The 12,798-nt window shown below is 44.9% G+C and overlaps 1 protein-coding gene across 2 annotated transcripts in view; it reads left to right on the plus strand.

Annotated features, from left to right (window-relative positions):
• The first annotated feature begins 1,017 nt into the window (after window positions 1–1,017).
• The window catches only part of LOC126527588 (uncharacterized), a 45,757-nt gene continuing 33,976 nt past the window's right edge, over window positions 1,018–12,798 (plus strand). The window contains exons 1-3 of one of the 2 annotated variants that reach the window (XM_050175375.3): window positions 1,018–3,603; window positions 7,325–7,480; window positions 11,469–11,558. In XM_050175375.3, coding sequence (XP_050031332.2) covers window positions 3,141–3,603; window positions 7,325–7,480; window positions 11,469–11,558 — 709 coding nt within the window. In that variant the 5' untranslated portion in view covers window positions 1,018–3,140. The remainder of the gene's footprint in view (window positions 3,604–7,324; window positions 7,481–11,468; window positions 11,559–12,798) is intronic. The other variant, XM_055068808.2, reaches the window with a different exon arrangement.

Consider the following 12,798-nt stretch of genomic DNA (forward strand, 5'->3'; position numbering starts at 1 on the left):
TGATCACCTGGTCACGAGCACGGCCTGTACCTATTTTACTGCTAGGTGCCCGGCAGCAGCACTCGTCTGCCTCCTAGAGCCACAGCGTATGATTGCTGTCTGTGGTTGGACACGGGGCACCCGGAGACCACGCCTAGAGATCTCTATGGGCCCCCTCTTGAAATGCGAACCCCCCACAATTAAGTAGCCGAGCGCCAGGCCGGGGGACACATATATAAAACCGATATGTACCCATAAAAAAACTTATGGGTTTCCGACAGCATCGGTGTTCGAACCCTGCACGTACTGCCTGCACACGAGGCAGATGCGTATGGGTCTTAACACTGCATGGTACGACACGGATATACTAGAAACTCCATTCGAAAAGCGTAACCATTCACAGCTTCACCACGAGAGATCTCTGTCAGGTGCTCTATACATGTAAGCAAAATTTGGTTGACCAAGTGGTGCCAGTGGTTCAAGAGAAATTAGCAATGTTTGAAGCGAGATTTTTAACTTCACAAAAAGGTAAATGCTTCTCTCCATTGATCACAACAAATATATAAAAATATTTTATTTGACGATGCACTATATATTTATGCTATTATTATTAACTATTTTCATCCACTGAAATTCCCAATTGGGGCCAATTTATTGGCATATTAAGCCCTAATGCCAACGATCTCCAATTGGATCCAATTGCGAAACATACAGACAGTTGCATGGATATATATATATATATATATATACATCATCGCTCGCCGTGTCGTAACAGCTAGTGGTTATATGGTGTCGAGCAGCAGATCACGAGGTGGGTTCGATCCTGGACACAGTGGCTGCATTCTTACAGAAGTGGACCCAGTACGCAAAAAAAGGGAAGTCCAATTTGGTGTCTAGCAGTGCATGTTATCTACTTCTTCGACAGGGGAACAGTACAAGAAGACGAAGGACAAGAAAAGAAACACACATGTGTTTGTGTTCCTCTTTTCCTTCGGCTTTTCGAGCTGTTCCCCTGTCGAGTATGTACCGACCAGCCCAAGCCGCCGTGGTGTTGCGATCTATTTCGTGTTTCTTTTAAGAAGATTTGCTTCAATGAAAGCCCGACGTCTGCTGTACTGTGGCTGCAGTGATGGGGATGAAAAGTCCCATTTTATTGAAGGCAGAAGTCTTTCATTGAGTCGCTATGACGTAAACTTGCTGCAGAAAGTAGTATGAAACAGAAAGGAAAGAATTGAAGAATTAAAAGCTATGACACATTCTAGGATGGCAGAAGAAAACATTATTTTCTCCTTCCATCCTTTATACTGACTGCAGGAAGCAGGAGTGTTATTTAGGCTGTAAAATGTGTGCGTGTGTGTGTGTGTGAAGGAAGAAGTACTTCAGATTTGGTGTTTTAGTAAATTGAAAGAAATGCTGGCGCATATAGAAAAGCATGAAAGAAACATTTAATTTCGATGTTTCTCTTGATGAAGGCCAGACTCTGACTGCAGTCAGAGTAGGTAGCCTATGAGTAGGTAGAGTACGTATAGGCGTAGATAGCCTACGAATAAAAACTACAATGGGGTGTTTTTTTTTTTTTACTTGGCCCATTCTTTTTATTTGCCTGTGGCAAAAAATAGTGTAAATCTAACCCTTGATCTCAATTAATCGATCAGACGGCCATTACTTCCATAATACAAGAAAATATATACAAGAAACCAAAATGCTTCGCCCCTCGAAGAGGCAGGAGTACGTGTGTCGAGTGGACACTGAGCAACATTCTGTCATGATTTTATGTGATGAACATAGTTCAAATCATGGGTCGGGGACCCCAAATAGGTGCGATGTAATGTTAACGTATTTCTCTCGCATTTGTTGTTGTTGTTTTTTTTTTACTCGATCACAGCCGGAAAAGATTTTCATGTTTTCATATGGCGCATTTGCCATCCTGAAGCATAGCAACAAAAAAGCAATAATAATGTTTACGCCCATTAGAAAGGGCATAATCGGAGTTACACATCGATATCATCGGTTGATTTAAAGATTATTTTGAGCTTTAACGTACGCTAGCAGTTAAGAACGATCGGTGTTGTGTTTTGCTGCGGATATCGGCAGATTCAAATTTTCCGCGAAACGTGTGAGCGCGTATGGGCCACTTTATTGAAGATTCGACCACGGTTTCGACCATAGAGTTTAGATTACAGCTCTTTTACCTGCATTTAAGCATATCCAGAGAATTAACGCACGTTGGTTAAAATTGGTTGCCACGATTTCCTGCTGCAACCGCTTCCGACGGCTGCAGTGTGCAAAAGCATGACCTTCGAGACCACCTTTGGTACTCTGAGAAAGCCGTTGATGGAGGGTACAATTTAGACACCATAAGCACCACTACAAAAAAAAAAAAAAAAATTACTGGTTGACATATGTTTCTAAGTTGCACCATCCAGCGACTGTTTTCTCGGTGTAGTGCGCCTAGAGCACTTCGCGGTAGCGTGTAATAAAATCCGATCTCGAAGGCTATAAAACAAGAGACGCGATCTTGTAACCACTCGTAACCCATGTTATAACGGTTCTCTTTCCGAGCCGCTACAAGCATACAGTTAGTTATAACAACTTTATGCTTTTATGTACGGCATGTTTTTAAGTGTAGCTTCTTTTTTTATTTTTCTTGTGCGCTATGGTTTAGCTGGGTAACAATAGATATATTCACCTATTAAACAACCTTTATGTGTAGACTTTTATTTCTTACAAGCAATGATAATACCAACATTGGTTTTTATAATGAAAAGAAATGCTTCATGGTCTCCAACAGTTCTGGTTACAGCCACTAGAGTGCGCAATCAAGCAAGTGGCGCCCTCCCCCGGCGCACATGAGAAACATGTAACGTTTAAGTTAGGGTTAGTTGGTTGGTTTAGTTATCGTTAGCGTGCACCTTGCGCAACATGCCTTCGTTGGCACGTTACCGAGGCATGCCCCTGCGCACGAGAGACGCCGAATGCGGCGAGCGAGCCGACGACTTCGCGTCCCCACCCCGGAGGACCTAGTTAAGCCGAGCGAAACCTCACCTAACCAGCACGGTTAGTAAGCTAACTATTAGCGGATAACCGAATGCCTCTCTCAACGCCTGCAACAACCTTACAAAACCAATCTCCGGAGACCTTACCAAGCCTCCGGGACGACGATGGTGCTCAAGTTTACGGTCGAACAGATCGACCTGGTTCGCCGGCTAAAAGACACCGGTATCACGATGAAGGAGATCGGCCTCATATACTTCAAGTTGGAGCGGCTGGAGCGCACCATCCGCAGGGGCGCCGACCAGCGCCGCTCGCCTCCCCAGCACTACGTCGGTGCTAACGGCGGTGGATTTACGGCACCGAACGGAGTCGCGACGCCTCCGACGACCGTAGCGAGCGTGCCGACGCAGCCGCCGTCCGAGCAAGCGGCGCCGAGGAACGAAGAGGACGAGTGCACGTCGAGTTCGGAGAGCTCGTCGACCGAGTCGCCGGCGAACCAGCAGCAGCAGCAGCAGAATGGCTTTCAACAGCAGGACTGCGCCGTCGCTGCAGTTGCAGACGGGTGTCAGAGGTCGGCGACTGCACCGCCGGACGCCTCGCAGGGACATTCGAACGCTGTTGTGCCCCGAGGTGAGTTTCGCACGCCGCTTCAGTGGCCCCCCACTGTATACAGCATGGCCGCAGCTCGGCGGTGCGTACTAAACATTATCAGCTGATTGGCGCCTCTGCGCGCTGCGCAAACTCGGATTTCGTGACCCTTCGCAGGAGAAGCGAGACGCATATTTCGGGAGCTCGAACGCTGAGCTTCGAGCAGAAGGTTTTGCGTAGAAAAAGCAAACAAACACAAAAACACACAGCGGCGAGCGGGCGCGTTGGAGCGCATCGGAAGTAGATCAGCTGATGGGAAGCCTTAGCGGTGCGAGTTTGGACACTTTCGAATGCTTCGCGGAAGCGTCTTCGAACTGCGTCCGACGGCACGCTTTTAACAGGCTCTTTTTTTCTTTTGACCGCGGTCTATCGGTTGCTCAATGCGGCGCGCGAATGCAACACCTTTTGCGGCTTCAGCGAGGCGGGTTGACCTCCCTGCCCCTAGGTCGCAGTTCCTCGAGCACGTTGCTCTCGGTTTGCCGTGATATCGTGGAATCATTTAGCCGAGTAAGTCTTGAATCTATCGTTGTTTATAAGTATTTTTGCCCCCGCTGTAACGGAGGTCCCGGCAGCCTGAAATCCTTGCGCAAGCAGTTTGTGATTGTTGCTTCTAGCTCTTCCGGCAGTTGCCGTGCTCGCCACTTGCCTTTTGCAGCAATGCAGGAATCAGTTTTACCGGCTAAACTTACTTCTCGCGGGTCTATCAGCCTGATGACTTGATAGAGAGATGGCAGAGCTCTCACGTTACGCCGGTTTCTGGTCATTCTATTGAGAGAATATCTAGTTTCATGCACAGCAGCTTTTTCTTTGGGATAAGCTTGACATGCTTAGCATTTTCTGGGAGTACATCAATTTTTTTTTTTTTCAAAGAAGGCGATGTTTTTGTTACATCTAAGTACTCGAGCGAATCCTCAGAGGTCGCGCGATTTTTTTTTTTTTTTTTTCATACCTAGGTATTTTTCAATGTGACTGCTTACGATTGTGGGTCTCGGCAATGCCGTGAAAGATCTAATCTGACATTTTAAAAAAAGCACACATCAGCCCCCTACATGTATGTGTGTATTTCGCTCAGTGGTTCTGTGGTTTTTAGCCTTTAGAGAGGTAGCAATTGTAATTGCACCTGTAGTCCCGAGTGTCAACGTCAACAGAGACTGCATTGTGTGAAACGCACATTTTCATCCGCACTCTTTTTTTTCTTTTTACATTTCTTTTATGTCCCCGTATTACACTGGGTGCTTTCTCTTCATGACGTTTGCATACAGGTAGCATGTCATTTATTACAGGTTGCGGCTATGTCATTGTTACGTGGTACAACGTAGGAAGTATGAAAAGGAGTAGGTAGTCACAAGGAGTCGTTAGGCAGTGTACATATCTGGCCTAACTTGTCGTGTGCGCCATTTAAACATGTTGTAATTACGAAATGAATTGATGCTATGGCGGTCAATGACCTCTACAGCCGCACCTACTGTGTCCCTATAAAGGATCGGCTGAAGTTAAGGTGTATTGCGTCAACTCCTGCAAATGTTTAGCAACTCGTTTCGTAAGCCATGCACAGTTGATTACACCCAGCTGCACTGGTGTTTCCTGGAAAGCTGCGTCGTGAGCCTATGTTGTACCGTGTCCCAAAATTGTGGTTTCAGTCACATTTACTTGGTACAAGTTGATGTGCTAGTTTGTTCGGCATATCGAAGTAGCGGAACGTGGAGTACAATGGATGCAGGAGCGTATTGCTTCAGTTATTATAGTAGCTTTTGTCCTTCACGCACTGTTGCTTCACAGTCACATTTACTTTTGAGGTCACAGGAGTTGCGCTTTGTTTGCAGAAACAGCAGAGGATGTGCTATTTGCCGACTGCAACGCAGCTGTGGAAGACAGTTGCCGTGTTCTAAATGAATTGGCAGCCATATATACCATACACACCTGCCAACATTTACAATTCTATCGTGAAATGTCCATTCTTCAGAGCTTATTTAAGATTGTCGTAATGACACCAGTAATTCCAAGGTTTTTGATTTGCATCTGCTATAGGGCAATATTGATTTCGAAAGCACACAAATACAGGTGACGGAATATTTTCAAAGCCTGACTTTTCGGACCTTCCGATTATTCGGGCCAACCGCAGCACTGTCAGATATTCCATAAAATCGTTGTACAACAGCCGCTAAAGCGTTGGCTGCTGTTGCATGGATTATTTTGCGAACATTTCCATTGTGCTTGTGGTGTGGATAATTCTAGGTGCGACTTAGAGCATAGTTCCCATTCTCAGTGTCTGTACAGAATGAACACCTGAATTGTTTTAGTAAACGCTCTACATCTTCAGTCATAAAAAAAAGATGTATTCTTTTACCTTTCTCTTTTGGCATTTTTGTGAATGTTAAGTTTGGCAGCCATGACCATGGTATATCCATTCATATAGTTGGGTGAGTTTCCTATGTTGGTACGGTCGATTCTACCTTGGTGGGACTATGCAGGGCATACTTGCATTACCTGAACACCAATGTAAAAGTGACTTTTTAGGTTTTCGTCAAACTGTGGTTTTATTAATTCAAACTAACTCGCTGTAGTGACCTGTGCTATGAATGCTGAACAAACAATCCCTTCAAATTGAGCTGTGTTTCTGTGTGGTCTTACCATGCTCCTGATAGGTAGTAAACTAAGTTTAGAGGCTGATTTCTAGAATGGCTGCCAAGGGAGGTGAAGGCATGGGGAGACTGATATTTCAGCACTAAGTTCTATGCAAGGGAGCGTGCGAGAGGGCATTGTGGCCCACACACTTTGCATGTGTAGGTTGCTGCAGCGTTGGCCGGCTGAAAAATCGCCCCGTCAGTTGGGCATGTTGGTAGAATTGCATGGCGACTGATCAACAGTGCAATAAAGGATGCAAATGGGCATGACAAGGACGAGCGAGGAACAAGAATGCTCGGGACACGCAGAGTTCCTCACGTTCGCTTCTTTTCAGAGTCCGCATCAGTTTTCACGCTGTTGATCAGTCAAAATGCCCTGTGCACACACTGGCATGTTGTTCATTGCTGCTGCTGTATAACTATGCATTTCGAAAGAAAATTTGACTGTGCACTCCTTTGGCAAAGGCACTGCACTTCTACCCGACTTTCCACCAATATTTTTTGTGTGCTGAATTAGCTGACACATGATTCCATGGTTGAATTAGTGAGTTTTTTTTTTCTGTATGTAAACATTGCAAGTGGTTGTTGGCATCCTTGAGAAGTAGTGAACCAACTTCTAGTCCACCTCGTCAGTCCATTTTTGACGAGATGAAGAAGACAAGTTATCGTTGACACTTTACCTGGCTTTGCAGTGATGAGACCCCCATTGGTTGTCCATGGCTGTAGGCTTGCTGATGTATAGTGTGAGAATACTTGTAGGATGAGCTTTGAAGAAATAGGTCCTCGTTGCTGTTAACCTCAGCAACCCCTCGGAAAAAAAAAAGAACATTCAGCATTTCAATTAGCTTTTTTCCCAATGTCCTGTCGGCACAGGAAGGGTTAAGTGATAACTTGGCGTTATACGTGGAGAACATTCAGGGTATCGGTTAGTTTTTTTCCCGATGTCCTGTCGGTATGGAGAGGGTTAAGCGAAAACTTGAACTCAACTCGGGTAGAATTCGCGATGGCCGACTGCGTTGTTTCTAGTGTAAAAGTTGCCCCAGGAAGTCACTCTTGGCCCCTCCATTGAATCCCCGCAGGCGTTCAAGGCCTGGCATTCCCACGGCGGCACCACTTCCGCTTCACCGACTCCCAGCTACAGGTGCTGCGGAGGGCATTTGAGGTCAACCCCTATCCCGAGGCGGACGAGAGGGATGCCATCGCCACTGAATGCAACCTCAGTGCTCTCAATTCTGGTACGCTGTCGGTCTCGGTCGTCCTTTGAAGTTTTCTGTCATTTTGTGGCAAGCTACTGTTCTTGCACAATTCTACCGCGACACTACCGCCCAAATATAAGAAGAAGCAACTTGGTGCCCATTACAGCACACATCAAGTGATGAAACCCGAGTCGACGCGTACCATGTTTAAATGATTTTATGGGACATAACAAAGGCACACAGACACGCACACAGCTGGATCTTAGTGGCTAGTCGCTCTCAGATTCTGACGACACATCCTTTTCACTATCTACCGACCACAGAAAGTCATCTTCAGTTCCATGTAATGCATTAGAAATGTTACACTTTTTGAAGGCCCATGCAACCGCCGTCTGCGGGAGGGCATTCCACGCACCTTGAGATGCCTCTGAGTGTCACCCTCTTCAGGCGACCCGTTCGATGTCAGTGTGGCTAGCTACCTTCCATTGAGCTTCTTCTTTTTTTTTTTTTTTTTCAGTAACAGATACCTTCATTTTCAATCTTTAGTAGACTTAGTTACCATTGTAACACGCACGCTAATTTGAACGCACCTTTTATTCAAAAAAGGTGCACGATAAAATTATGCAGATAAGGTACTCGCATTTGACGTCGTGACATAATGCTGTCTACGCATTTACGTTGCCAAGGACAAAAAGAAATGGGTGATATGCACATATATATCCACATAGAGGCTACCGGGATATTCTCAGTCACTAGAGAGCTTTGGCTTGTCTGTATGCATATCTGCTTCAGTCGTCGTGTACGCATTTGTGTATGCAAATTGTTTTTGCCCATTTGTGTCCAGTGCTTGGCAAGGAAAGAACCACGGACATTGAGCTTTGCGTAAATTGAATCCTCTACATGTGCTGAGTGTCCTTCCGTTGGACTTCACTGTGCCGAGTATGGCTACACGTGACTGCTTTGTTGAGGGCACTGCCACATATTTAATGGATTGTTTTGAGCGGTTACGTTCCCTCAGTAATGGCGAAAGAATAGTTTCTCTTCTCTTAACAGCTGCAGGCAAAATGTAAGTAACGAACATGTTTTAAGCCTGTTACTGAATTCTTCTTGCATATATAAAATCAATGAAACTTGTCGTTCCATAAATTAGGTAATACTAGATAACCCATAGGCTACCAAATATTATTCACGCCGCAGAACCCTCCGTGCCGATTATTTTTTCCGCCTCTAGGCACTGTGCCAAATTCCGCCAAATACCAGGTAGTAAAAAGAAGAAAAAGAATCCACCCTATGTTGTAGTGAACGAGTAGTGACGTGTATTAATGACTATGCCTCCAGCATCCAACCCGGCGATTCGCCAGCTTTGGCAATATGGCCCCTGCTGTGGGGCTCCGCGGTTCACTGGCTTTGGTAGCCAGTGGTCTAATTACTGTGTAATTTATAGAGACTCACGAGGAAATGTGTTGAGCGTCATCCTACCACCTTGATTGTCTTTCAGTTGAGCCTACGCTGCCTTGGAATAAAATTGTGCAACTTAGACCTATTGATCAACAGTCCATCATTGGAGAGGAGTACATTTTCACAGAGTATTAGGTTACCGGAGACGTGGATGGCAGTAACAGTGGCGGTGGTGACGTCTTGTAACGTGTTGTCTAAAAACAGCGTCTTTTAGAAACGTTTTTGCTTAGCATAGTTGTTCTTGTCAGAGAAGAATAAATAAGAGCTGCATTTTTATGGTTATCTAGCTTGCAGGCACTTAAGCAACTAAGCTGAATGTGGTTGATCACTGCTATAATTGCTTTGCATTCTCTCTGGTTGAACTCTGTGCCTTGAGATGGCACCACCAGCATGGCTGCCCTTGTCTCTTTCTCTGGTAAACCCGGTATTTCATGGAACTGGTGTTTGTTTATGAACAAGCTAAATGTTTTATTACCTCCCCTTTACCATTTCACAAAACGCAATGGGAAATTGATGACTGTTGTGAAAAGCCCCTCGGACCATGCAGTCGCTTATGCTTGCAAATGAGGTGCTTGCAGTCGCCATGGGCAGCATTTTGTTGTTGCATATGTATGGCAATGATGGGTGGCAAGCATGGGTTGCTAGCGGACGCTTACGAAGCATGTTGGTTCCTGGTCGCTCCTGATAATTCTTTGCGCTCCTCTTGTGGACGTTTTCTGTTTCTTCTATGACCTATCCTCCGCCTGTGTTATTTGGGTGAGTGACGTCTAATAGGGCAAGTTAGAGGTTGATACGTTCTCGGCTAAGTGAGGTGCACTTCACTGCAGGACAAAGGAGGCAACGATGAAGGCTGGCGTCATGTTGACCAAGAACGTATATTGATAGGTTATTTACATGACGAGGGAAGGGAGTCTACAATGTGTATGTTTGGGGCCTCTTATGTAGCCTCGAGGTTCCCAGATGGTCCCTAGTTCCCTAGGCTGAGAACTCGCATTGTTCTCCCAGATGTCTAAGACAGGTCCATTGTTTGGTAGGGGTCAAGGGTTTGTCTTCCTACGGTGGGCGAGGCAATCTTTTCCTTGCCGTGGCCACCATAAGGCCGTACGTTTCCTTTATTCTGGGTGGGTGAGTTGGTCAGTCACTTGCCCAGTGTCGTCATGAGACCATTCCTTTCTTTCGGGAGACCATAAGCAATTTAGAGGATCCCGCAATGGTGCAGCAATCTTTGTCAGCGGGGTATCACATCACACCCAAATATGCAAGAAAGGAGTCATGCACCAAACTTGTTTTTGTCATAGGGCAAGTTGTAACAGCTGGTACACGAAAACGTGCCTCATCAGTGACCCCACACCAGGAGTAAAACTGGTCTTGGCCGCTGGTTTTGTTATTGACTCATTGTAATAGGGTGAGCACTCGTGATACCAATGTATGTGTACAATGAAAGTAGAGATGCAGCAGCCAATCTCGCAGACCTAATGCCTTACGTAGCTGACACATGCAGTGTCATCAACTCCACGTCAACTTCTGAATGCGGAAGGCAGCGTTGCTTCTGAACTGTTGTAGTCACTCTGACTCTGCCTTGCCGATGACCTTGACAATTCCCGAGCTCTAAATTTGTTGTCAAGTTTCAATGCCACAACTGCCTCTATTGATAGATGGCATCACCTTCTGATCCATTTTCTTCCATTTCCTGTCTTTTTCTTTCACAGTGTAGCTGTTGATGTTACACATACTCTGTTGCAGCAGTACCGTGCAGCAGAGTCAAGGCTGTGCAATCAGTGAGCACAGATTCTTGCGCAGCGATATGTAGTGCCACAGTTCGGAACTTGTTGGACGACTAAATGGCCTTGACAAGTGAGCTTGTTGGCAGGCGTTTACCTGGAAGCTTCTGTGCTGGTTGCAGGGTGGTTTATTGTGCAGTCTTACTTTATTCTTTAATAAAATATTTGTTGAGGTTCTATGATACTGAAGATAGGTGTCTCCACTTGTTCGAATGAAAGCGTTCAAAGAACAACAAAATAATGCAGTGCTGCTGTACAGACATTTAATTTGCATGTAAAAAACACGAACAATTAATTGCTTTGGCAGTGGCTAAATTCATACATGTAGACGGCGTGCAAAAATGGCATTGGCAGGCTTGCTTGTGTGGTATCATTCCAATCTGCTATTCTACGCGAAAGGTGTAAGTTGGCATTGAACATGCTTGGAATAGTGTCGTAAATGTGCAGGAATCCTAATTTAAAAAACAGCTGCACTTACGCATGTCAGCGAATGCACCATGTGCAAGTGGATGTTACAGGAAGAATCAAAAGATGGTTCCAACATGGTGCATCCTTGGCAAAAAAGCTGCTAGAAAAGAAAAAGTTTATCCGTTATTGCTCTCAGTAGCAAAGCTATAGTTGTTAGTGGCGCTTTTATGCTTTCCTTTAGGTAGCCCTCCGCAATATATATATTTTTTTCCAGAACTGTTTCCTGCATAGAACCTCAAGAAATCTGACAGGGGTGGTTGGTACGAAGACATTGGAGCATGCACTCACCTCTTCTTCTAATTTTATTGCTGTCGTTTCAGGCGAACCAGTTCCCACAGATGTGACCGCCAGCATGGTGAACAACTGGTTCTGCAATCGTCGAAAGGATGCCAGCAAGCTGCTGAAGCACTGTGAGCACCTGCTGCAGTTTTCATTTCTTTTGTAAGCGCTAGAAAGCTGGTGTACCTGAGCATGATTGTCTCCTGGCCACTGCAGAAGAAGGCCTGGAACACTTATCTAACTAATAATATAATGGACGTTCATATTAAAGGATGCCATCTCACAAGTCTCGCGCCGTAAACATTTTTCAAATCTTTTCAACTATAAGTGGAGTTGTTGCACCGATACCCTACGTTCGTTCTCTTTTTGTCTCTGCTAGCCCGCTGTAAACTACACAGTGAATCAAAAAGGGCAAATCCCTGGTCAAAAGTTGCAACGAAAGGGCTCATCGTGACACCCCGTTGTGGCTGCGGTGGACTGCGCCACACAGCACGCCGCTGCCATCTCTGAGGCCATGCGCAGCAGAGGCAGCTATGCACAGCACAAAGTTTAAATTATTTATTTGTCTTTTTGAGATTGCAGACATATATATTTTTAACTTATCTAGCTCAAAATTAGCAATCATGTATTACTGAGAATGCTCTTGCGGTCACAAAATCAGCCAATAGCATCTATAGGCCTAGCTGCTTTCGGTGACGCTGTATGACGGCATCGTAGAAGTGAGGGCAAGTGGTTTCCAGCTGGGTTTGAAAGGAGATTGTACATTCTCTACCGCATGCAGGGCAGTAATATTTGGCTCAGATGTTAACAGCAGCCTCTACGTTAGATCGGCAACATTTTGTTGCCATGTCCAAAAAGTGATTCCGAGCCCCTATAATGGGGCCAGTCTACATTTAGAACTCGGTCTCACACCTAGTGCCATTCTTTAAAAGATGCTGTAAGAGCCTTGGTAATATTGTGCTTACACTGATATACTCTTATGACACATTGGTAAACCAAAGAACAGAATTAAACAAAAATTGCATCTATGTACTGGTGTGAGAAATTTGAGGTATTAGATACTAATCACATATGGTTTGTGCTATTCTATGTGTATCCTTTTTGGGAGTTTGATATTTAATGCTTTCTTATATCTTTAGGGCGGTGGAAATTGTGAAATTCTTAAATTGAATACAAATACTCGAGAATTATGGCCTCTAATTAATGAACCATATATTGATTATTTCCAATTTCTAAAAAAAATGAAATAGAAATGAGAAGTTTTGTGTGGTCTCTTCGGCAACAAAAGGCTTGTTTACAGTGTTTGAAACACATGACTTTTTTTTTTGTTGTTAACAGTAGGATGGCAGGTCAACCAAGAAGCAATCCACC

This window comes from Dermacentor andersoni, chromosome 9 (genome assembly GCF_023375885.2).
Source record: "Dermacentor andersoni chromosome 9, qqDerAnde1_hic_scaffold, whole genome shotgun sequence".
NCBI lineage: Eukaryota > Metazoa > Arthropoda > Arachnida > Ixodida > Ixodidae > Dermacentor > Dermacentor andersoni.